Source organism: Taudactylus pleione, unplaced genomic scaffold (genome assembly GCF_031769625.1).
Source record: "Taudactylus pleione unplaced genomic scaffold, aTauple2 ptg000154l, whole genome shotgun sequence".
In the NCBI taxonomy this organism is placed as follows: Eukaryota; Metazoa; Chordata; class Amphibia; order Anura; family Myobatrachidae; genus Taudactylus; species Taudactylus pleione.
In genome coordinates, this window is record NW_028284556.1 from 26,365,761 (window position 1) to 26,391,337 (window position 25,577).

At 44.8% G+C, this 25,577-nt stretch overlaps 1 protein-coding gene across 1 annotated transcript in view; it reads right to left on the minus strand.

Annotated features, from left to right (window-relative positions):
- Positions 1–667: 667 nt before the first annotated feature.
- LOC148521959 (protein kinase C delta type-like) overlaps positions 668–25,577 on the minus strand; it is a 40,433-nt gene continuing 15,523 nt past the window's right edge. The window contains exons 2-9 of the mRNA XM_088474324.1: positions 6,808–6,908; positions 5,821–5,961; positions 5,539–5,630; positions 4,642–4,704; positions 4,290–4,428; positions 2,511–2,783; positions 845–1,078; positions 668–733 (exon numbers count right to left, since the gene is read on the minus strand). Coding sequence (XP_088330450.1) covers positions 668–733; positions 845–1,078; positions 2,511–2,783; positions 4,290–4,428; positions 4,642–4,704; positions 5,539–5,630; positions 5,821–5,961; positions 6,808–6,908 — 1,109 coding nt within the window. The remainder of the gene's footprint in view (positions 734–844; positions 1,079–2,510; positions 2,784–4,289; positions 4,429–4,641; positions 4,705–5,538; positions 5,631–5,820; positions 5,962–6,807; positions 6,909–25,577) is intronic.

The following is a 25,577-nucleotide window of genomic DNA, read 5'->3' on the forward strand; positions in this document are numbered from 1 at the left end:
ACAATCCCATGCAGCAAGATGCGGCAGGGGCTGACATATCAGATGGAAGGGCGCCAGATTGTCTAATGTGTACCAGATTCCCAATACAGTATGTTGGCCCGTCGGCGGGGGGTTATCAGTCGCAGGTAGGGTGGTGGTGGTCCCTTCCCTCTCCTGCACTGGTGTCCTCTGGAGTTTGTCAGTCACAAGCTCTACCCCCTAGATTACATGAGGAGCTGCTGCTGAAAGAAGCCCAGTAAGTTATCTCTGTGATGGCTTTCTGATGAGGAGAAAATATTGGTGAGTGTATGCCTTTTGTTACTCAGAGGATCTCAAGGAACATTTCAGTGAAGATCCGATCAAAATTGGTTCAGTAGTACTCAAGTGTATTGCGAACATACATACAAATGAACGAATACATATATATAGGTGGATTTATATATAATTATGCTGCTAGAGCTATATGGTCTCATTTAGCATTATTGCAGAGATTGAAGGATAGGGGTCTCTATATTAAAATGCCAACAGAGATCGTATGAACCATGGTTGTATATGAATCTAGTAATTAACAAACTTTCATAGAGGAGCTGACTTTAAAGACTCAAATAAAATTCAATGTTATTATCAGTATCAATCAACTGATTTGCTGAGTGACAGACATGAGTCCTTAGATGTATAAGTCATCCTCTTAGGATTTACCTTCTTCATCCAGCGAGAAGTCTAAACTATTCCTGCTGGGAGGTGGTGACATAATCTGTAGAGCACATCCTCAGAGGTGACCTCAGAAGAATAGAAAAGAATATGTGTTAAAATTATACTCTTAACTTATAAAGAGAATATACATATAAAATATAAACATGAGTACGAAAACCATCAGCTTAAAACCATCTTTTCGTTCCATAACCATCTTCCAGGTGTTAGGCCATCTCGCTCCATGCAGTTGGAAGGCTGGTGTTCTGGTGATGGTCCTCCAGTTGGAGCCCACATATGAGAACCCTCTGAACAGCTCCTGGTCCATTGAGCTCAGTGGTGTTATCTGAGCCTCTGCTGCTTCCATCTCCTCGATGTTATATCCTCGGGAGCTGTGTTCAATGGTGGGCTACAGGAAGAAGAGACAAATAAACATCCATGTACTAAAATCTGATTTCAAATTCATAAAAGCTAAAAGTGTTAGAAAAAAGTAAGATGTGACATGTATCTATGGATCCGCTGATAGCACAGACTAGTGTAGTGTGGTTCTGCTCAGTGGCCTCTCTATAAAGGGTGCGGGGTGTGCGGTGCATATATTGTAGGCTGCAAAGTCTACTGGGGCCCAAACCATACCAGGGCCAAAACTAGGATTTTTCTCACCCACGGGAAGGCAGTAATTTGGCCCCTACCCCCAAAAAAACAACAAAGAAGACATTTTTTTACGTGCAATGCATGTGCACTCCTGAAAAGGGTGTGTGGTTTCATGTATTACATTACGCCACACAGTAATGCCCACAACACATTATACCACAGTAATGTCCCTTACAAAGCATTATGCCACACTAATGCCCCTTACACATTATGCCACAGTAATGCCCCTTAAACATTAAGCCACCTTAATACCCCTTACACATTATGCCACACTAATGCCCCTTACACATTATGCCACAGTAATGCCCCTTAAACATTAAGCCACCTTAATACTCCTTACACATTATGCCATAATAATGCCCTCTTACACATTATGCCACAGTAATACCCTTTACACATTAACCCACCATAATGCACCTTACACATTTATGTCCCCCTTCCTTCCCCGAAGCCTCTCACCTTGTTCCCAGGATTTTAAGCCCCTCAGCCTAAAATTTGGAGCTGCACGCCGCATTGGCAAGCTTGCTTTCCAGCTAAGGATTTGGGGCCACATGTCTGTATTGGCAGGCAACCGTTCGCAGCCCTTGAGAGACAAACACCACCATCATTCTAATGTGACACCGGTCACGGGCCAATCAGAACTTGCAGACCAGCAGCCGCTGCTGATTTGCAGCTGGTCCACGAGCTCTTATTGGCTCTCGATTGGCGCTACATGAGAATGATTGCAGCTCTGTGTCTCTGCAGGGCAGCGGGCGGCTGCCTGCCAGTCCCGGCGTGCAGCTCCAAACCCACACTAACCATCAGGTACCAAGGCCCCCGCTCAGCAGCCTGTTCTCAGTGCCCCCAAGACCTGCATCAAGGGCATGTGCCCCCCTAGTAGCTGCCCTGACCATACACCCTGCACCCATGTTCAATACTTAGCTCTCCGGAGTTCCATGTTGGCAGTGGCAGGACTCAATATAATAATGTACATGAAATCACTTACTACATATGGGTGCAATGTGATTGCATTTATTTCACTAGCTAAATAAAGCAGGTAATGCCACAGTGATCACCATGTGGATAGGCTGAGCGATGTCCTCTCATCATAAAATGATAGTTGACCTTCATCTTTTTATTATATCTGTAAATGACCCTTATTATCTTTAAATGCATTAATTGTGCAAAACTGCTTTTTTTCCTATACTTACTGGGTCAGGGACATGTGGTGGTGGGAGTCTAAGGGCTTCCAGCGAGACCCAATCCATACGCTGGAACAAAGGATGCTGGCGGATGTTTCCGGTGACTCCCAAACGCCTGGATGGATTTTTACACAGGAGCTGCTTAATGATGTCTTTAGCCACAGCTTCTGCCTCGTGGAACCGTCTGGGATGGAAGCGACGGGTTCCGGTAATCATTTCATTAATGATGACACCAAATGAATACCAATCCACTCCAGCGTTGTACTCCTCTCCTGCCAGCATCTACCATAAGAGAGATATTATAGCACATTGTTACTCTATCATTATCTACTATATGCCATGTGTCTGTGTCTCATTGGCACTAGCTCTTTGCTATTATCATCCCACCTCTGTCAGTAGGTAACACTTTTGGCAGCATTCTATTAGCTGAGTCTTTGCTGCAAATTGCTTGAAGTGGCTCAAAACATCACAGGACTAGGAATGGTCATATAGGGCTTTCTATTGATGGTCACCTTCCATGGTGCCATCGATGATAACCATCGATGGTGCAAAACAAAACATCTATGGAAAACCATTAATGGTTTGCACCACTTGATGGCCACTGCTGCCTAGTAAATAGTGGGTCGCGGGCCAATATAAAACGTGGGGTGGGACTTAGCAGGCTACCAGGGGGCGCAGCTAAGCTCCTTGTCTCTCTGTAAAAGAAATAAACATTGAGCTCCATTGGCTCTCTGCAATCGATAGCAAAACCGTCACCCATCGGTAGTAAACCAGGGTGCCACAGAGTACTTCCCCAGCACTGCTGTCACACATGCTTGCTCCTGGGTAGGCAGGTGAGTGACACTCTTATTAAGAGTACAATAAAGGTATGATGGCACAGCTATGAACAGATGGAGGCCAGAATTATTATTTGGGGTAGGTCAGGGACATGTGCACATTCACTGATGATGATGATCACCAGCACTAGCGAACCCACTTGTCAATGAATGATGGCGAATGCACCACTTATGCTGACGGGACATATAGGGCCTGATTCTGAGTTGGACGCAATGCCGATGGTCACAGAGTTGGGCAATGTTTTGCTACTGCGCTTATCCGAAAATCCTTAAAACTCCTACGGCGCATGTGTTATGCAGTGTGTGCGCACAAAGACACTGATGAGCCGCACACCATCAGACATGTCTAGGAGAAGTGCTTGGCATTCCTGGGTGGTGACAGGGAGGTGGCTAAACAGATGCACAGAGATGGTCTGTCTTATGGGTGTGTCAGTAACGTGTTTGTGTACATGGGTGCTCAATCACTCACAGCGAGGCCATACTTGTATAATCTGCACCTGCCATAGGGCTGGTATAAGTTTCTATGGTGTGACCGATGGTGGTGACTACAGATGCACCAGGCAGTATTACAGTATCTACATATGCCCATAGTGACGTCTCAGTCCTTGCACACACAGATGTACACCAGGGAAGGGCTGTGTAGTGGCATTACATAGTATCACATACGGGCGATCACCAAAGACACAGTCACGTCTGCTCCCACCTCTGACTTAGGCCCATAATGTTTTATTTGTGTGTGGTGTAACCATTTTTTTCTCCATATGGAGAGTTTTTTCTATGTTTTAGAAAAGATTTTTACATTTTATGCCTAAAAGTGATGTATACACTGTATTTTGCAGTCAAAACAAATGGCAAAAAACATTGATTAATAATGTAATAAGTGTATGTGATATCTGCCAGGCGTAAGCCGGAGCATATGCTGCTGATAGTAATAATATATTATACCCCTCACCTCTGGTGCCATATATCCAGGGGTTCCAGCGTAGGCTGTGGCTGTCTGGTCACCAAAGATGTTATCGATTGCCAGGCCGAAATCAGCAATTTTCAGATGACCAGACTCTGCCATCAGGATGTTATCTGGCTTTAGGTCTCTAAAAAGAAAGATTTATAATAAATGAGAACTGTTTTGTCTAGTGAGAAATATATACTGTACATGAATTACCAGTAGTAATACAGGAGTCACATTTTGCAGACAGCGCCACCTAGTGATTACAGTGATTTCAGTTCTTACTTTAAGCGTAATAAGAAAGTGCACATCACTGTGACCTGATTATGTATGAAATTGGAATTATTAGTATAATTACCGATGGATGACACCCTTAGAGTGCAGGTGTTGTACACCACATGTGATCTCAGCTGCGTAGAACCTTAAAGAGAGGAAATGACTGTAACTTGTTGACATTAGAAAAAGGTAGAAAACCTGATATCCCCACTTACCCCCTCATGTCATAACACTGCCCCTGTCACATGACACCCTGTTATCACTGACACATTCTCACAACTATGCCCCCACATGATCAGCACATTGACATATATGCAAGACATTCCATGATCTAATAGGCCATATGTTAGCAGGGCTATCAAGACAATGGTGGGACCAGGAGATATATAGGGGGTGTGGTCAAATCCCCCTGAAAAAAATTAGTGGAAAATACTATGTGCACCTGCAAAGGGGGGTGTTTATCCCCCTCGACAGCTGGCCCAGGCACCCTGCCAAGCCCCTCAAACAAGTCCAGGCCCCGGTAATTAGTATCTGCTCCCCCTTCTCTCTGTGCCCCTGCATGTTATTCTATCCATACTCACATTCCACATAAAGACTAAATTAAGGTGATCAGACCGTACCTTAATGAAAAGATTACATTGAACATTTGCCATTCCCTGGAGAGGATGGCCCAGGTATATGGGATGGGGGCATGTACATTAAAGTCTGCATTTTATTTAAGTCTAACTCATTTCAATGCAGATGTAATGCAGCTCAAAACTGAGTATTATTATCTTAAACAAGCTCTATTGATAAGGACAAGGTACCCCAGTAATGTTATCTGCTGGGCCATCTAGCATCCCAGCTTTGGGTAAAGGTGTAGGGGTAGGAAATATTAAGGGGAACTTAGAAAAGGTGTACAACCCTTATACTGTCCCTATCTCTGCACACCCTGTTACAGTTCATTTCAGTACATGTCTGTTGTATTTGAGGTGCTTATGTTGCGCTGGTGATGTCCAAGCAGCCTTTCCTCTGCAGGAACTGGTATAAGTCCCCGCCACTCGCGTATTCCAGACCCAGAAATAGATGGTTCTGTTTGATTGGACACACACAATAGTCATATAATACATTTTATTAGGAGAACATGGCAACAACTCCAAGTGAGCCTACTGGCTCATAGTAACATTATTACCCAAGAAGAGATGAATCCTGTATTTATGTTAAACGTGTAAATATAAATAAAGAATCCTAACTAATGATCCTTGTCTAAGATACACTGTACCATGGTCTGGAAGGCAAGGTGACCATCGATGAGGAAGGCACTACCAGACGCAACCTCTAGCACCTTCAATAGCAGCTTTCTCTTCTTGATGACCTTCACTGCCAGTCGCTGACCAGTCAGAGAGTCCTCAGCCAGCAGGACCTACAGGTGATAGAGGCATACACACACAATCATATTTCTACTTACATTTTATTACCTCCACACGCATCCAGGTAGCTCCATATCTTTAGAGGTTAGCGGTATATTGTATTTCCAGTGTCATTAAAGTAAAAAAAAATGTCATTTTTAGATATTATTTGATTCTATAACAGAGTAGACTGTGGATGACGTTTCTGTAAATGACAATAGTAATATGCAGTCAGCCAGCACAGGAGTAAGGCCTACCCGGCTACTTTCCTGGAATGAGACTCCAGAATATTCCCAGATTAATGATGTGACTGAGGGGAATAGTGCCATTAAGTCCTGCCCCCACTGCAGGGCCGGATTAATGGGGGGGGGGCGACAGGGGTGGTCGTCCCTGGGCCCCACACATGGAGGGGCCCCCACACAGGATCAGTGTGACCCTGCCGAGAACAGGTGTCCAGTGACAGTGCCACTGCATACAGCTCAGAGCAGCTCCCGAGTCTTCTTCTCACCGGCGCCACGTGACACATTCCGTCCGTGACGCTGATTGGAGCACCAGGCAGCAGCTCTGCCGGGAGGAGGTCACGCCCGCACGCCATCACTCAGATAAGTCAGCGGCAGAGTCTTTGGGGGTAGGAGGGCAGAAGGCTTAGGGGAAGGGGCGAAGCTCCATGTGGCTTGAAGGGGCCCCCGCAATTTAAGGGGCCCCCACAAGCCTTAATCTGGCCCTGCCCCACTGCTTTATGGTGATGCTTAATGACGTACATGGAGTGAATGATAATATATTCATTATGCCTCCTTTACGACAATGTCTGAGTCACACAGTTGTTACCTGAGTTATGTATCCACAGTCACATGACTTACCTTCCCAAAGCTGCCCTGGCCCAGTAGATGGCAGAAGGACAGCCTCTTGATGTATGTAGAGACTGTTTCTCCAGGAGCAGCTTCCTGAACACCACTTCCTCCTTATAGTGATAAAAAAGTGAACAATGTAACATTAACTATTCAGAGTTAGGGCTCTATTTATTATCATTAGTTTTACTAAAATTAAGTGAAAAAGGGTGTTTTCACACCCTTTTCACATTATTTTAGTTTCACCTAAAGTTACTACAGGGCAATTGGAATAGAATTCGTAAAATTCTACTCCAACCCCTACGTATCATTTATTTTTAGTAATCAGATCACATTTCCCATAATTGTGTGCAAGTTACTAAAAATAAATTGTGAAAAATATACCTGGGGAGGCCCTGTGATAATAACGCCACCTGGAGGTGGCGTTATCCAGGGTCTCCCCCGGTTACCGGACTCCTGCTCCACTCTAACATGCAAAGCAGAGCCCGGAGTCAGCCCCAGTGATCAGCTGTGTGGTCTAAACAGACCACACGCTGATACACTGCAAAAAAAAACAAAGTAAAAAAAAACAATTTACTTACCTGAGTCCAGGGACCGGAGTTCGGGGCTCCGGTGATGTCCTCCCTCCCGTCAGCTGGTCTCCCTTACTGCACTGCGGCCCGGTCATCGAGTGACCGGGTCCCAGTGCAGTATGGGATGTCAGCTGACCGGAGTAATATCACACTACAATCTGCATTCCCAATGCGGATTGTAGTAAATAGAGCTCTTAGAGGCACATGTAAAATGCATGTACATTATTGTATTGTATTACACCATTATGTAACTACATAAACAGACAAATCTCAGGTGTACAACTCCAAATTGTTAATAATATATATAAATGCAATAACATTTTGCAATCAATAGAGGTTTTTAGCATAATCATGGCCAAGGTTATGGGCTACCCTCCATATCCAGGTAACCTCTTTAGGGTAGGTCCCTAACATACTAGGGTTCAAATGCAGAGCACAGGACCCCCCAAAACTGGCCCAGCCAAGCTGCCCCAGGGCACCACCATAGTAAGAAAAGTGCAGTGTAAAGAGATAGTTAGGAGCAGCTGCAGCTGCATATAAAGAATGAAAAAAAAAAAAAAGTGAAGTACATATATATTAAACACACACAGTGAAGGGTTAAAATGTGTTATAAAGGAAAATGTGTTATAATGCGGTGCCCTGAGATATATTAACCAATGCAATGCGGGGGGGCCCACACCCCAAAAATGAACCAAAGTTGCACTACAGTATATAACTTGTAGGACTTACCTAGAATTGTGCTTAATACAGTGTGCATATACATTACCATACTCCATGCTTTTAAACCAATAAGGAAGGGTGCTAATCCAGAATGGGGGTGTCTCCTTTCCCTCAGAAGTGCAATAAAGCACATTAAATGGAGTATATGGGAAAGATTTCTGGACTGCATAACCTGACTCTATATATGATGGGAGGTGCTACCTGATGAGACGAATTGCAGGCACAGAAACAGACAAATCTCAGGTGCACAACTCCAAATTATTAATAATATATATAAATGCAATAACATTTTGCAATCAATAGAGGTTTTTAGCATAATCATGGCCAAGGTTATGGGCCTACCCTCCATATCCAGGTAACCTCTTTAGGGTAGGTCCCTAACATACTAGGGTTCAAATCCAGAGCACAGGACCCCCCAAAACTGGCCCAGCCAAGCTTCCCCAGAGCACCACCATAGTAAGAAAAGTGCAGTGTAAAGAGATAGTTAGGAGCAGCTGCAGCTGCATATAAAGAATTAATTAATAATTAACCCCGATAATTAACATCATGAATAGGCCCAATAATGCTAATTGATAAGATGGTTGTTATACTGCTAAAAATAAATAATAGTAGCTCATCACCTAGTGCTCCAGCTTGTACTGAAGTGTCAATACAGCTATTAAATGTAATCTAAACTGAGGATAACCCCAATTAACTTTTTTCTTTCTTGTGGTATTAACAGCTTGGTGTAGATATCCTTCACGTATGTCTGCCCCAAGGGTGCCGTGAATAAGAGGTCAGTGGGCCTGATTAACAATGGATACAATGGCGATTATGGACGCAGATCAAGCTATTGTTTGCCATCGCGCATGCGTATAAGCCACACTACAGGTGCGCATCGATCGCATTGCAATTAGGGGTGCACAGATGAATCCATTGCAAAGTGAGTGACAGGCTGTCAGCATTTGGGGTGGTGACTGGGGGTGGTCCTGAAAAAACACAGACTTGTCCGTCCGTTTGAACCATGAAGTGGGTAGATAACAGCAGTAAATGTTACTGTTAATCCCATCAGTTACAGCTGCAGTTAAACATAAACACTGGGGGCAGAATTCAATTGTTTAGCTCCCCTACGCGCCCGACAGGAGCTATTCAATTGTTGCCCCTGTCAGGCACGATCAGCTACCGACACACCATTTCAGTTCGCACCCTCGGGGGTGCGAGCTCAAATGGGCGGAAAGTGACCTGTTTGGTCGCCCAAATGGCACTTTAAATGGGAGATCGGGCGTGCTAAAACAATTGAATCCCACCCTTAAAGTATAAGAATGTGTTTAGCCCTTTTCAGAAAAAGTGTGATGACCTCCCTCTTGCATCAGACAGTAAATGTAGAGTCTGTCCCTACCTTGCCCTAAACCGGATAATCTCTTTAGCACCTCAGCCTGTGTCCTGAAAGCTGTAATTTGCAGTGTGCTGTCAGGCATTTGCTTTCCAGAAGCTGTGGGGAACACAGAGGTAGCCTGGCAGCATGACTGCTTGCTGTATAGGCTGCTACAACAGCATGATGGGACATGTAGTTCTGCATATATTGATTGCCCTACAGGGATATAGCAACAAGACTACAACTCCCAGAATCCCCTGCAGAGCCATAAGCCAGGTAACTAGGGGGCAGAGTAGTCTAGCTGCTGCTGCAGTCCCAGCAGGGGAAGAGATAGATCCCCTTCCGTTTCTGTACGATGACGTTATCTGCCAGTGTCCAACGTCACTCCCTACCATCCAAGTGGGCATAGAGGGGGAATATAATCATGTGGCGAGCCACCGAGCCTGCAAGGGGGATAACTTTCTTATTTTGTGGAAAGTGTGGGCAGATTGTGGGGATTTATACTCTTCCGTCCCAGCAGTCCCCCCGTGATGGCGGCCCTGTGTGTATGTATCTGTGCAATGCTTGCCTACCCTCCAGAATGGCCGGGAGGCTCCTGAAAATCAGGTGGTGCTCCCAGCCACCCGGAAAGGTAGACTAGTCTCCAGGTTTTGGGACCACCCAACTGTGCACAGGAGGCTGATGATGCGATCACGTAATTATGCCTTGAGCCCTGCCCACCTCTGCTGAGCCCCGCCCACCTCCACCCAGTCCCCCACAGTGCCAACCTGGCTGCCCCCTCCCAAAGGAAGCAGCCAAAAGGTTGGCAAGTACAATCTGTGTATATTTATAGATGGAGATATATAGATATATATCTACAGTATATTATAAAATGTGTAAACATTTTTTAATGAAGATGGTAGAAGTATAAACTACAGTTTATATTTGAGATTAAAAATGGGTAAAAAACACTGAGGAGGAAATGTAGAGGCTATCTACAACTCTTATCTCTGCTCTGAATGCTGCCAAACAAATATATTTTCAATCTCTTATCTCTGCTCAAGCCTCTAACCCCAAGTGACTTTTTAATACATTTAAACTGCTTCTTACCTCTCCCTCACCCAAACCACCTGCTACTATCTGTGCGCAAGATCTTGCTTCCTATTTTAATGACAAGATTGATAAGATCCGATAAGAAATGGTGGGCTCTTCCTCAGCTAGTGACCTGCTCAATTCCCTACCTGAACCCTCTGGCCCATTCTCTTCATTTGACCTCACAAATGAAGATGAAGTATCTACACTCTTCTCATCCTCCTACTCTATTACCTCTCCTCTTGATCCTATACCCTCACAAATCAGTAAAGCTCTGGCTCCCGTGCTCATCCCAACCCTAACTAAAATCTGTAATCTCTCTCTCTCTACTGGCATCTTTCCATCACTGTTCAAGCATGCAGTGGTTACTCCCATTCTGAAATAACAAAATTCTGACCATAACAGACTCTCAAATTACCATCCTATCTCCCAGCTCCCATGCCCCTCCAATCTACTTGAGAGACTTGTCTACACCCGCCTCACACACTTTCTAAACTCACACAACTTATTGGATCTAGTTCAGTCTGGCTTTCGTTACCAACACTCCACAGAGACAGCACTGACTAAGGTAGTTAATGATCTGGTCACTGCCAAGGCTAAAGGCCATTACTCCTCATTCTTCTAGATCTCTCTGCTGCTTTTGACACTGTTGACCACTCTCCTCTCATACAAACACTACAATCCCTAGATCTTAAGGACACAGCCATTTCTTGGTTTTCTTCCTACCTATCTGATCGCTCTTTTACTATTAGTTTTTCTGATTCTGCCTCCTCTTCGCTACCTCTATCAGTTGGAGTACCACAAGGCTCTGTCTTAGGTCCTTTGTTATTCTCAATCTATACCACCTCTCTTGGCAAACTAATCCGCTCTTTTGGATTTCAGTATCATCTGTATGTGGATGATACTCAAATCTACCTATCCTCCCCAGATTTATCACCATCTGTATTGGTCCGTGTCACTGAATGTCTTTCTGCCACTACATCTTGGATGTCATATTTCTAAAACAGAATTAATTATATTTCCCTTGGCCAATAACAGTTACCAACCTGATCTCTCTATCACTGTTGATAACTCGACAATCCACCCTGCCCCACAAGCTCGCTGCCTAGGTGTCATCCTTGACTCTGAACTGTCCTTTGTTTCCCACATTCAATCTGTCTCAAAATAATGCTACATACATCTAAAAAACATATCCAAAATTCGACCATATCTCACACAAGACACTGCAAAAACTCTAATCCATGCACTCATTATTTCCCGAATTAACTATTGCAATAGTCTCCTTACTGGTCTTCCCAAAAACAGGCTATCGCCATTACAATCCATTATGAATGCAGCTGCGTGGCTTATCTTCCGTGCCAAACGTTCATCGTCTGCTGCCCCGCTCTGTCAGTCCCTCCATTGGTTGCCGGTTTTCTACCGTATTCAGTACAAAATACTTTTACTTACACATAAACATCTCTTCACACTACTCTGCTTTCTCACGCCCACTCTATAGCAAAGAGACTCCACCCCCTCCACAGACTCCAGCTCCCCATTTAGGGCTGCTTCCGATATTTCCCGGGCTGGTTTTCCATCCTAATACGCCCCTGGCAGGAGATCTTTTGCTCCTGGCCTGTTTCTTAGGCTTGGCTGCCTTCTTGGCCGTGGACTGTCTAGTAAAGGATTGCCCTTAAAATTTTCCTTGGGGACGAATGGACCTAAAAGAGGATGTTCGAGACTTTGAAGGAGCAGATGGCAGAAACGCAGATTTTGATCTTGCCAACGTGTCAACAATCTTGTCCAGGTCTGGAACAAACAAAATCTACCCATTATAGGGTAAGGCTTTTCTTAGAATCGGTATCTGCGCTCCAAGAGCGCAGCCACAGGGAAAGGCGAGCAGACACGGATGCGGTCGAGACCCTGGAGGTAACACTGTTACAGGGACGTGCATAAATTATCCACTGCAATGCCATACGCAGCTTGAGTACTCACAGCGTACGATGAAGTTAGCAATTTCTGATTAAGGTCAGAGCTTGGGCAACTGTGCATGAGGCTGCAGTGGTACTCGATGTTACCGATGGTTTTGCAGTCTTGCTAAGGATTATGGGTGTGTGTGAGGTAAAGTGGGGGCCCTTATGTAGTGCTGCAATGACATAGCGATCGCAATGGATTAGCATACTATCTGCGATGGCATAGCGATCGCAATGGATTAGCATACAATATCATGAGACTGCATGCGTAATCGCTATTGCAATCGCAGTTGCGATCCATAGTGAATCAGGCCCTATCTCTGTTGTTAGTTTGGCTGTATTGGACTCTAGAGCCGCTACTAGGTAATCGAATTTAGAAATTAGGGGCCTAATTCAGACCCACTCGCAAGCGGCTGTCCGCTCGCAAGTGGGTCGATGGTGTGCACTGCGCATGCGCACGACGGCGGGAGCTCCGTCGTGCGCATGTGCCAGATGCGACGAGCGAAGGACTTTCCTTCGCTCGTTGTGTCTGATCAAAGGGGACGTGCTGTCGATGTTGATTGACAGCACGCCCCCTTTGGTGGGCGTGCCAGGGGCGTGCCTCCCAGACGGGGGCGTTCCCAAGGGAACGCCTACCGTCAGAAGCCGGCCCACTGACACTAGTGATGTCAGTGGGAGTGATTTTGGCTCTGATAGAGCCAAAACCACTCCGGGCCTTGCGGTTGAGAAACTCAACCGCAGGCTTCGGCTCGCAGTGGCGATGGTCGCGATGGTCAAGACCATCGCGGCCATCAACCTGCACGCTCGTATAGGCTGTGGGTGGTGACCCACAGCTATACGAGCGTCCAGGAGGACGCTCCATAATTATGGAGGACGGCCCTCATTCAGAGCGTGCGCTCTGCTCAGAGCGTCCGGCTCTGAATGAGGGCCTAGATTCTTTATCTTAATACGCTGCCTACAGGGCGATCCACATCGGTATACAATTGGGAAGCCAGCTGCTGGAATCCCGACAGCCGGCTTCCCGACTGCTTTATCCCGGCGTGGGATAAATGACCGGCGTCTATATCTAGACGCCTGTCATTTCCCCTTGACGCCGGGAGACCAGCGCCCGGCATCCCGAACGAAGGGATGCTGGGCGCCGCGAGAGGACAGCCGCGGGTGGGGAGTGTTAGGTTTAGGGCACCCGGGGGGGACTTAGGGTTAGGCATCCCCCTGGGAGAGTTAGGGTTAGGCTAGGGGGAGGGAAGGTTAGGGTTAGGCACCCCCGGAGGGGACTTAGGGTTAGGCACCCCCCGGGGGAGTCTTAGGTTTAGGCAGCTGGGAAGGGGGGGTTAGGGTTAGGCACTTAGACGGGGGATTAGGGTTAGGCACAGGGGGGGAGGTTAGGGTTAGGCACCCCTAAGGAGAGTTAGGGTTAGGGGGGTTAGGTCAGATTAGTTGATACTTACCTTACCACGATCGGGATTTCCAGCGCTGTCGCGCTGCCGCTGCCGGGCTCTGCTGTTTTGTCTGGCTGCCGCTGCCGGGATTTGAACTCCCGGCCATGCGGCAGCCGAGATATCATACCGATTCCTCCACATCACATGCGCTGACAGATACCTGTGAATAATGAAATAAACACATTAAGCCTATAGTCCCCATGGCTCTATCTACGTACTCAGGATTAGAATTATCACCTGTATTAGTTGTGATCTTCTATAGCCTCTCACTCATCTCCATGCGAACTTCCATGTGGTATAATTCTCTGAGCCTCTCACCTTGATGAAACTCATGCTGGATGTTGCTGCTTTGTACATGCTATGTGCTGAACCAAACACAGGTTCTGTGTTTATTGATAACAGCAGGTGCAGGGTAATGCCGTGGTATACACACAGTGCTATAGGGGACATACAGTGGCAGCCTGAAGCATACAGGGTGTGCTGGGTATTGTAGTGCACCTGTGGCAGAATGTACCATCAGGCTACTTACTCACTGTGGGGTGGTACAACGTATGCCTGCAGTCCTTTGAGCCATAGCAGAGTTCAGAGAGCCTGAGGTGCGTCCGTGTCAATAGGGATACATTCACAGTGCAACTTAGATGCATGCATAGCAGCAAAAAATGGTGTCAAACACCATTAACATCCGCATTGAGTGCAACTCAGAATCAAGACTCCTAATGGTGAGGATGCCAGCGTGCATAGTATATCTAGGGCCTATTTCAGAGGTGAATGAAATTCGAATGCAATGCAGATGCTCACATGGTTGAGCGATTATTTGCAACAGCCGGGAGCCATTGTTTGCACTTCCGAGCACCCTATAAAATAAATAGAACACAGCACACAACATGAGCGTGAGCCCTGAGTCCACTAAGAAATATCACCTCCCCAACTCTCTCTCTACTTTTGAGAGCAATCAGAGTTCAATTTGGGATAAACTTCTGTGGTTGCCCTGTTTGCATGGAAGTAACTATGGGAAAAAAGTTTCCTTTGTGAGGATGAGGTATAGGATTGTTTTTTTTTGTTTACCCCACTTGGTTGAATTATTGTTTTCTTAAGTATTCATTTTAATTGAAGACTTAATTATCTTCATGAGATATTATAATGTCCCTTGTAAGTTAAATCAGTCATTAAGTTCAGTAGGTACAAAGGGATGCTATCCTAGCAAAATACAGAGCTTATATTTTCCTCTCTTATGTCCACCAGCCGTGGCCATGCAGTGTGAATTAGGCAGCATCTAGCATGTTGATTGGAGGATGATGATAGATATTTACCAATCAGAGTATCAGGAGATCCCCAAACAGATTGGTGAATGGTTGAAACTGTCCACTAATCAGTGTTAATAAATCTGTCTACTGGTGTGACATTGTCCCAGAACAGCAAAACCTGTTACCCAGCGTGCAGTGAGACCACAATGTGGTAAGTCATTTATTTGGGTCGCCATCATAGATCGAGGATTTGATTTTTACAGCAAGAGAATTTTTGGGCTTGTATTATAAAACCACCAGATATCTGACATTATTATGGTAAAGCCAGCATAGGTCGAAGTAGATGATAAGATAAACTCCAGAGATTGAGTTGGTCAGTTTTTAAAGCTATCAGAGGTATTGGGTCAGTATAGTACTGCCCCAGATGTTCGCTTGGTCTGTGTTTTAAAACAATTAGAGATTTTAGGGGTCTTCACTCTAACACCACCAGTGATTTGGAGGACCTGCATTGTAATGCCAAAGCAGAGTTTGGTGACCTGAATTGTAAACTAAAAATGCAGAATGATGATTGACATTGAGTAGGAGCTACAAGTATATGATGTCTTTTTATTAGCTGTCATGAGAATTTTCTGTTTATGGTATATTGGTCTATAGAAAGCTCTCTGTATTGTAAACCAGTCTGTAGAATACATTAGCCATAGGATGCTCTCTGTAAGGCTTATTGGTCACTAGAATGCTGTCTGTGTTGCCTATCAGTCATTATAATGCTGTTTTAAATTGCAAAGGAGTCACTAGAATAGTCAATGCATTGATTGTAGTCAGATGAGGCTGGTAAATGTTGTATTTGACTATAGTTTGAGGCGCTATTCATTTCATATTCCCATGCAACCCTCTCCCTCTTCTGCAGAGGGCTACCCCCTTTTACCACCAGAAACTAAAATAAAAAAGTGCTTTTGTTGCAAAGAGGAAAAGACATAATTTTAATCATAAAAATAATGCACCTAATTTGCAATAGTATTTTACTTGAGTTTTGACTAGCGACATTATGTACAAATTATCTGCATAGTTTAATATATTTTATTTACTATAGATCACCGTTCATATTTATAAGGAGTTTCATGTAAAGGTCTTAACAGAAGCTAATAATAACATGACTGTTTCTTTACCGAGGAATTCTATGCTATCTATAGAGACTATAATTATTGTAAGAAAATCCATATACTAATTCCCTGAAAGAAAATAGAAATAGGTCATTATCGTTTCACCTATTCAACCCCTAGATTGTAAGCTCCTAGGAGCAGGGTCCTCCTCCCCACTGTATCACAGCCTTCTTCTCTAGCACTTCTATGACAGCCTTCACCTTCCCAGCTGTATTGTGTATGGAGAATTGTGTTGCTAATTGTTACATGTGCTCTGTTCATAAGTTTGTTACTGTATTGTAATGTAATGTTCTGTGTACCCTTTACTGTATGTACGGTGCTGCAGACCTCTTGTGGCGCCCTATAAATAAAATGTAATAATAATAATCTGCAGTAGCAGGTGTAGTGCAGCATGAAGTAAGTACTAGTATGAGGAACAGTGGGGTTTACCTCTTATATAAAAGAATATGTAACTCATCAAATATTCAGCAACATGTAGGAGTTAGAGTGTAGTAGTTACTCTATTCTGAATTTTATTGGATCACAGAATTTCCAAATTGCTTATTAGTGTAACTCACTGCACTAATGGTGCATACACATGGGACGATCGTCAACGATTACGATATGGTTGAACGATCTCCTGGGTGTGCTGGTTGATAATCGATATCGATCATCCAGCACACCACCAACAATGGGCAACGACCCGCGATCAACAATCGCGGGTCCCTATAGTAACCTGGTCAATATTGACCAAGTTGGCCTGCATGCAAAGTCAATGGACAATATCTTTATTGTCCATACATGCCCACACATCACAGGCCGTTTGTGGGTTGGAGGCACCGAAAAATGCACGATATGAACGATAACGATATTATCGATAGCGTTATCGTTCATATCATACATTTTAATCGTACCGTGTGTACGCACCATAAATGTTATTGGAAATGATCAAACAATCATAAAGGACCTCGGTAGGAGAGTTTCGATAATATACTTTTTCAACACCCAGGACTGCAAGGTATTACGGATGTACGAAAGCGGTAGTGGGCGTCTCTATGCTGCCTTTGTGCTCTATAATCTACCTGAATGGGCCATAGATACTTGTTAAATAATGACCTTCTGTATCTGAATACACATATTATGTTACTTTATGAAACATAGCAACATGCACTAGAAGATACTAAACTCACAGAAATTAATTTAAATGGCTGTTTGAGGTGAACAAGGTGGGCAGTGTGAAAGATGGGAGTCAAATAAGCAGATCATATAGCACCACACCAGCCTCCACATGGCACTAATATACACCCATTTTCTTTTCTGAAGATTTGCAATCATCACGAAATGCATTGAAGTAGTCTGAGTGTCCAGCAGGATAGAAGAAGCTTTATTCTGCCCATTGGACAGCAGGTAAATGCTCCAATGTTTAAACTTTTAATTTGACTGAAGATTTATTCTGAGCCATGTGAATACAGATACTTATATTTACACATATATTTAGTTATTATTGCAGTGTTATTTTCATTGTTACAGAATAAAATAATATAATACATCTCGTGCCTTGATATTTAGCTGTACATTTTAATATGGACTATTTCATTCATATAATTAGGTATTTTTACACTTTGTACATTATGAAGGTTCTTCATTCATTTGAACACGTATCCATGTGATGGTTATTCCTAAATTGTGACTATCTCCTAGATCTTTATTGGAAATATCACAGAAAGGTTCCCGGAGACCCTCCTTCCTATGGGGCAGCTGCGCACATGTGTGAACTCAGGTCACACATGCACAGTTGGCCGGATCGGGCAGTGGTAAGTGTCACTGTTACTTCTATAGCAGTGATAGGGATCATGGGGATAGCTGCTTTTCAGTGCATCTGCCCCTGCACTGATACAATACTGAATTGCTCAGGTAGTTAAGTTTATGGCAAGTTGGATACATAATTATCGGGCTCCCCTCTTCTCCCATGATGAATAAGTCCATATATGTCCTAATGTTGAACATGCCCTCTTCATCCATTGTTTTCCCCTAAAACCATTAAATTTCAAGGTGAAGATCAACATTATGGCCCCTATTTACTATTAGGGGGCAAAAACACAGATTGTCTTTTGCAGCTCACCACAGTGATAAAATATCAGATACCTCCACAATTTATGATTATAATATCCTCAAAGCAACCCAGTGATGCTGGCTGGCAGCGGTAATGCTGGCCATACACTAGCACGATTTCGGGCGGCCGATTGCCCGATTTCCGACACGTTGTAAGATGAATCGTGTAGAAATCATGTATTTTTTTAACTAGGATATGATCCAATGCGCGCTCTCGCAGCTCCTAAAATGTATTGTATGATCAGATGTGCAGCCCATTTGATCCGTTGTATTCGTATGCTGATCGTGCCGTGTTTTTCACCATGCGATGTATCGTGCATCCGACCGCTGTCATTTCAGTGACGTTTTGAAGAATGATGATCAGTTTTTCAGTAGGCACACGATCGATCGTAACGTTAGATTGTATGTACATCGTGTGTATAAAGTGCGTTCGGGACTGCCAGGGAGCTGCCGGGGAGTTCAAGGGAAATCATAAGATGAATCTTATCTTATGATGGTCGTACTAGTGTATGGCCAACATAAGAGTACTGTTACAGCTTCACCAGTCAGTCCTGATGCTTCTGCAAATGAACTGATCAGTTTCAATTCAATTATTATTGGGCTTATTTGGGTACCATCACAAGAGGAAGTGTTTACTTATGACATTGCATAACAAGAAACAGGAAGTGAGTTATCACACAGAATACAGTTTGGAGTGTACTAGGTTAGTGCAGAGTCTCTTTGATTGCGATTATAGAAGATTTTCTATAAATGTAACGATTCCTGGAGGGAATCACCAAGGTTATGTAGAGTTCCTGATGACAGCCTTGAGGGCAGGAATGTATTGTACTAGTTGTGGCCAAGGGTTAAGGATTTGGTTGCAGCCTTTGGGCTGTTGATGCCACCTTGGGGCTGGTTTGCTTTGACTAGTTGTGCCGAGGGCAGGAGGTGCGACGCAGCCTTTGGGCTGTTGGAGCAGCCTTGGGGGCTGATTGTGGCCTTTATAGTCATGGCTAATGGAGTGAAGCAGCCTTTGGGCTGTTGCTGTACTGGGCTGGCTGTACTGATGCTGGCTGTCCTTTCACTGTAGATCTTATTTTATTAAATAAGAATTTTCTGCCAAAATGTATGGACACCCGCAGTGGGAGTATATTAGTCCTCTACTGGTATATAAACAAAGGTTAAATCATAAAGGATTCATCTGATAAATGAGCATTGTGACTTCATTGACACATAATTAATAAGTAATTACCCACTATAACAGTGCCAGGATTTCTTTTCAGCACTCTCACACGGCTGCAATTTTACAGACTTGCATACAACGCATACAGGTTATACTCACACACATAGACACATCCAGCATATTTCCCTCCTCCCAACCCCCCACCACCCCCCCTGACATATACCCCATTTGCTGTGCTGTATCAGACACTATAAAAATCTTTATGTATACTATTTATCGCTGTTTGACTTTATGACATGTACACATGACATCTTTCAGCCAATAGAGAATGTAATGGCGTGTTTTCACCATTACATACAATATTATTGTTATTTTATATTCTGATGGCAAAACCGCCACAAATCAGCATATTTGAAAATCATCAGCATAGTAAATACAGCCCAAGGACTCAAACAAATCATCACAAAAAAATCTCTAGAAATGATGTGTATGCCCCTGGACGGCATTCAGCAATAGACACAATTTATGAGCCGTATTCAATTAGAGACGAAAAGCCGTAATAGGCGAAAAAGTTTCGCATATAGACGCTTTTCGCCTGGTCAGAACTTATCTCCAAATTCAATTCCAGACGGAATTTGCCTAAATGGAAACTCAATGCAATGTACTGTAATAGGCAAAAAAGTTTCTCCAATGAATAGCAGTTAAAAAGAAGTGCAAAATCTTTATTTTGGGGTGCAAGCGTGAGGAAACAACCCAGAACCCTTGGGACAGTCCCCCAAAGGACAAATCTGGGGGGAAAAAAAACAAAAACCTAAGAACACCTCAAAAAAGTACTTTCATTTTTGGGGTGAAAAAGTAAAAAGTGGGGGGACAAGCATAAAAACTAGCGAAATAGACTTCTTGGGGGTCTGCAATGATGGGTCAGGTGTGTTTGGGATTGCAGGTGTGCTTTTTACATTTTTTAAAAGTTCATTTTAGAAACATTAAAATAAGCTAGCACCCATTTGCAAGTACCCCATATGTGACTGGACTACTTATTTTCACCAAAAATTACTGCTTTATGCCATTCTTCACCACTTTTGCAAAGACACTAATAAGAAGCAATTTAAACTACTTAAGTACCCCAAACACTTTTATTAGGGTTATTAGTACACATCTACAGTGATTCCCTGTTAGTGCATCTTTTTTTGGGGTACAGACTGATTTCCCCACTGCTGACAGTACTTTCGGCCGGTTCCGAATTCGCCGCTTTCCGTTTTGCCGTGTTTAGGAATTGAGTAGGGCGAAAAGCGGGGACACGCACGAAAAGTTTTCGCCTCTGAAACAGGCGAAGGAGACGGAAAGTTGGACAGGCGACACTTGTGTGAGAATCTGGATGTGGGTATATGGGGGCAGAGGGAGGCAAGTTGAAGCCTTGCCTAGTGTGCTGAAAAACCTTGCACCAGTCCTGCATATCCAAACTTAAATCTAAATTGCAGTCTGTCATTTGTGGACTACATGCAAAAGTAGACAGTATTTAACCTGAATGCAAGAAAAAAAAAAAAATAATTTCACCCTTAGCATTGCTTATGGTTTATCCAGGTGCAAAGTTACTACATTTATTATAAGGGCCCTTATATTAAGGCTGACTCGAAAAAAACTGAATTCTCCCATAGAGAACTCCTGAGGGCTGAGCTGGGGGGCATGGTGTTTAAGGGGTACACCTCAAAAGCTATTGGAGGTACCGAGCGGAAATTTGGCATGGATGGGTAGAACCGTCGCTCGGTGTTGCATGCCAAATTTCAGGGTTTTTGTTGTTGTTGTGGAACTACAGGTACTAGGGGTGAGCGGGTTCGGATTTCTGAAATCCGGAGCCCCCCCGATCCGAGGCCGATCCGAGTCAGGCTTGACTTTTCCCGTCTGACTCTGATCTGAAACCGAGGCAAAACGTCATCATCCCACCTTCCGGGTCTCGCGGATTTTGGATCCTATATAAGGTACCCGCGTCGGCGCCATTTTCTCACTCGGCTATGGACAGTGAAGAGGGAGGGTGGGAGTTAGGGCTGGGTGGGCTGTGTAGTGTAGTGTAGTGCAGTGTAGTGTTGTGCTGTGCTGCGCTGTGCTGCTGTTGTTCATAGGGGCTGTGTCCACTCCTTCAAAGTCCATAGGAGCTGGCTGGACTGTGTTGTGCAGTCAGTTGTCCACTCCAAAGTCCTGTGCAGTGTCCCAGTCCTAAAGGGGTGCTGTAATGTTGTCCAGGGGGTGCTCTGTCCATCAGGGGTGCTCCCCCCAAGTGCTAAAAAAATAAATATTTTTTCTGTGTTTGTGAATTGTGTGCACTGTGGCTGCACGTGCATCAACAAAGGAGCAGCGCCAAGCGTGTGCCTGTGTCCCATAATTAAAAGGCCAGCTGGCTTGTCCATTAAAGGGTGCTGTAACCCCCAAAGGGCACTCCAAACAAAATAAAAAAATATTTTTTTTTGTGTTTGTGAATTGTGTGCGCAGTAGCCGCACGTGCATCAACAAAGTAGTGCCAAGCATGCGCCTGTGTCCCATAAATAAAGGGCCGGCTGGATTGACCGCTAAAGGGTGCTGTAACCCCCAAAGGGCACTCCAAACAAAATATTTTTTTTCTCTGTGTTTGTGAATTGTGTGCACTGTGGCTGTACGTGCATCAACAAAGGAGCAGCGCCAAGCGTGCGCCTGTGTCCAATAAGAAAAAGGCCGGCTGGCTTGTCCATTAAAGGGTGCTGTAACCCCTAAAGGGCACTCCAAACAAAATATAAAAATATATTTTTTTGTGTTTGTGAATTGTGTGCGCAGTAGCCGTACGTGCATCAACAAAGTAGTGCCAAGCGTGCGCCTGTGTCCCATAAATAAAGGGCCGGCTGGATTGACCGCTAAAGGGTGCTGTAACCCCCAAAGGGCACTCCAAACAAAATAAAAAATGTTTTTCTGTGTTTGAGAATTGTGTGCACTGTGGCTGCACGTGCATCAACAAAGGAGCAGCGCCAAGCGTGCGCCTGTGTCCCATAAGTAAAAGGCTGGCTGGCTTGTCCATTAAAGGGTGGTGTAACCCCCAAAGGGCACTCCAAACAAAAAAATATATATTTTTTTTGTGTTTGTGAATTGTGTGCGCAGTAGCCGCTCGTGCATCTACAAAGTAGTGGCAAGCGTGCGCCTGTGTCCCATAAATAAAGGGCCGGCTGGATTGACCGCTAAAGGGTGCTGTAACCCCCAAAGGGCACTCCAAACAAAATAAAAAAATATTTTCTGTGTTTGTGAATTGTGTGCACTGTGGCTGCACGTGCATCAACTAAGGAGCAGCGCCAAGCGTGCGCCTGTGTCCCATAAGTAAAAGGCCGGCTGGCTTGTCCATTAAAGGGTGTTGTAACCCCCAAAGGGCACTCCAAACAAAATAAAAAAATATTTTCTGTGTTTGTGAATTGTGTGCACTGTGGCTGCACGTGCATCAACAAAGGAGCAGCGCCAAGCATGCGCCTGTGTCCCATAAGTAAAAGGCCAGCTGGCTTGTCCATTAAAGGGTGCTGTAACCCCCAAAGGGCACTCCAAACAAAATAAAAAAATATTTTCTGTGTTTGTGAATTGTGTGCACTGTGGCTGCACGTGCATCAACAAAGGAGCAGCGCCAAGCGTGCGCCTGTGTCCCATAAGTAAAAGGCCGGCTGGCTTGTCCATTAAAGGGTACTGTAATCCCCAAAGGGTACTCCAAACAAAATAAAAAAATATTTTCTGTGTTTGTAAATTGTGTGGGCTGTAGCTGCACGTGCATCAAAAAAGGAGCAGTGCCAAGCGTGCGCCTGTGTCCCATAAGTAAAGGGCTGGCTGGCTCATTTCTTAAAGGGTGGTGTAACCCACAAAGTGCACGGACCAAACTTTCTCCAATAAAAATAAAATAGGGAAAGATCAAGAACCACTTCCTCCTAGTGCTGAAGCTGCTGCCACTAGTCATGACATAGACGATAACATGCCATCAACGTCGTCTGCCAAGGCCGATGCCCAATGTCATAGTAGAGGGCACATACAATCCCAAATGACAAAGTTCAGGAAAATGACCTTGAAAAAAACATTTAAATCATCTGAAGAGAAACGTAAACTTGCCAATATGCCATTTACGACACGGAGTGGCAAGGAATGGCTAAGGTCTTTCCCTATGTTCATGACTAGTGGTTCAGCTTCACATGACGATGGAAGCCCTCCTCCCACTAAAAAAATCAAACGAGTTAAGCTGGCAAAAGCACAGCGAAGAACTGTGCGTTCTAAGAAGATATCACAAATCCCCAAGGAGAGTGCAAGTTTGGTGGTGGTTGCGATGCCTGACCTTCCCAGCACTGGACGGCAAGAGGTGGCTCTTTCCACCATTTGCATGCCCCCTGCAAGTGCTGAAAGGAGCACCCACAGTCCACTTGCTGATATGCAAATTGAAGATGTCACTGTTGAAGTACAACAGGATGAGGATACTGGTGTAGCTGGCGCTGAGGAGGAAGTTGGCGAGGAGGATTCTGATGGTGATGTGGTTTGCTTAAATCAGGCTCCGGGGGAGACAGTTGTTGTCCGTGGGATGAAAAAGCCCATCACGGTCATGCCTGGGCAGAAGACCAAACATTCCACCTCTTTGGTCTGGCAATATTTCTATCCAAATCCGGACAACAACTGTCTTGCCATATGTAACATATGTAAAGGTGAAATAAGTAGGGGTAGGGACGTTAACCACCTAGGAACATCCTCCCTTATACGGCACCTGCAGTGCGTTCATAAAAAGTTACTGTCAAGTTCAGAAACTTTGGCTAAGACCGTAAGCAGTCCAGGGACACTTAAATCCCATTGTCCTGTTGTATCAAAGCGCCTGCAAACCACACCGTCAACTCCCTCCTCGTCAATTTCATCTTTAGTCAGGATCGGAAGTAGTCGTGCAGGCAATGTCACTGGCATGACTGACTCTCCTATCCGGGATTCCTCCGGAGGATCCTGCATTGCTACGCCTCCTGCTGCCGCTGCTGCTGTTGCTGCTGCTGGGAGTCGTTCATCATCCCAGAGAGGAAGTAAGAACACCACTACTTTTACTAAACAATTGACCCTCTAACAGTCCTTAGCAAGGAGGATGAAGTACGACAGCAGTGATCCTGAAGCAAAACGTATAACTGAGGCCTTGACTGCTATGTTGGTGTTAGACGTGCGTCCGGTATCCGCCATTAGTGCAGTGGGATTTAGACAATTGATGGAGGTAGTGTGTCCCCCGGTTCCAAATCCCGTCTAGATTCCACTTCACTAGGCAGGCGATACCGAGACTGTACAGAAACGTCAGAAATGTGTCCTCAGTGTCCTGAAAAATGCCGTTGTACCCAATGTCCACTTAACCACGGACATGTGGACAAGTGGAACAGGGCAGACTAAGGACTATATGACTGTGACAGCCCACTGGGTAGATGTATCACCTTACGCAGCAACAGCAGCAGCGTCACCAGTAGCGGCATCTCAGAAACGCTAGCTCATTCCAAGGCAGGCTACGCTGTATAGCACCGGTTTCAGTAAGAGGCACACTGCCGACAACCTCTTAGAGAAACTGAGGGAAATCATCGCCCAGTGGCTTACCCAACTTAGACTCTCCTGGGGATTTGTGATATCAGACAACGCCACCAATATTGTGTGGGCATTACATCTGAGCAAATTCCAGCACATCCCATGTTTTGCTCACACAATAAACTTGGTGGTGCAGAATTTTCTGAAAAGCGACAGGGGCGTGCAGGAGACGCTTTGGGTGGTCCGAAAAATTTCTGGCCCCTTTCGCCATTCAACGACTGCGTGCCGAAGACTGGAGCGCCAGCAAACACTCTTGAACCTGCCCCGCCATCACCTGAAGCAAGAGGTTGTGACGTGGTGCAACTCAACCCTCTATATGCTTCAGAGGATGGAGGAGCAGCAAAAGGCCATTCAAGCCTATACATCCACCTATGACATAGGCAAAGGAGGGGGTATGCACCTGACTCAAGCGTAGTGGAGAATGATTTCCGTGTTGT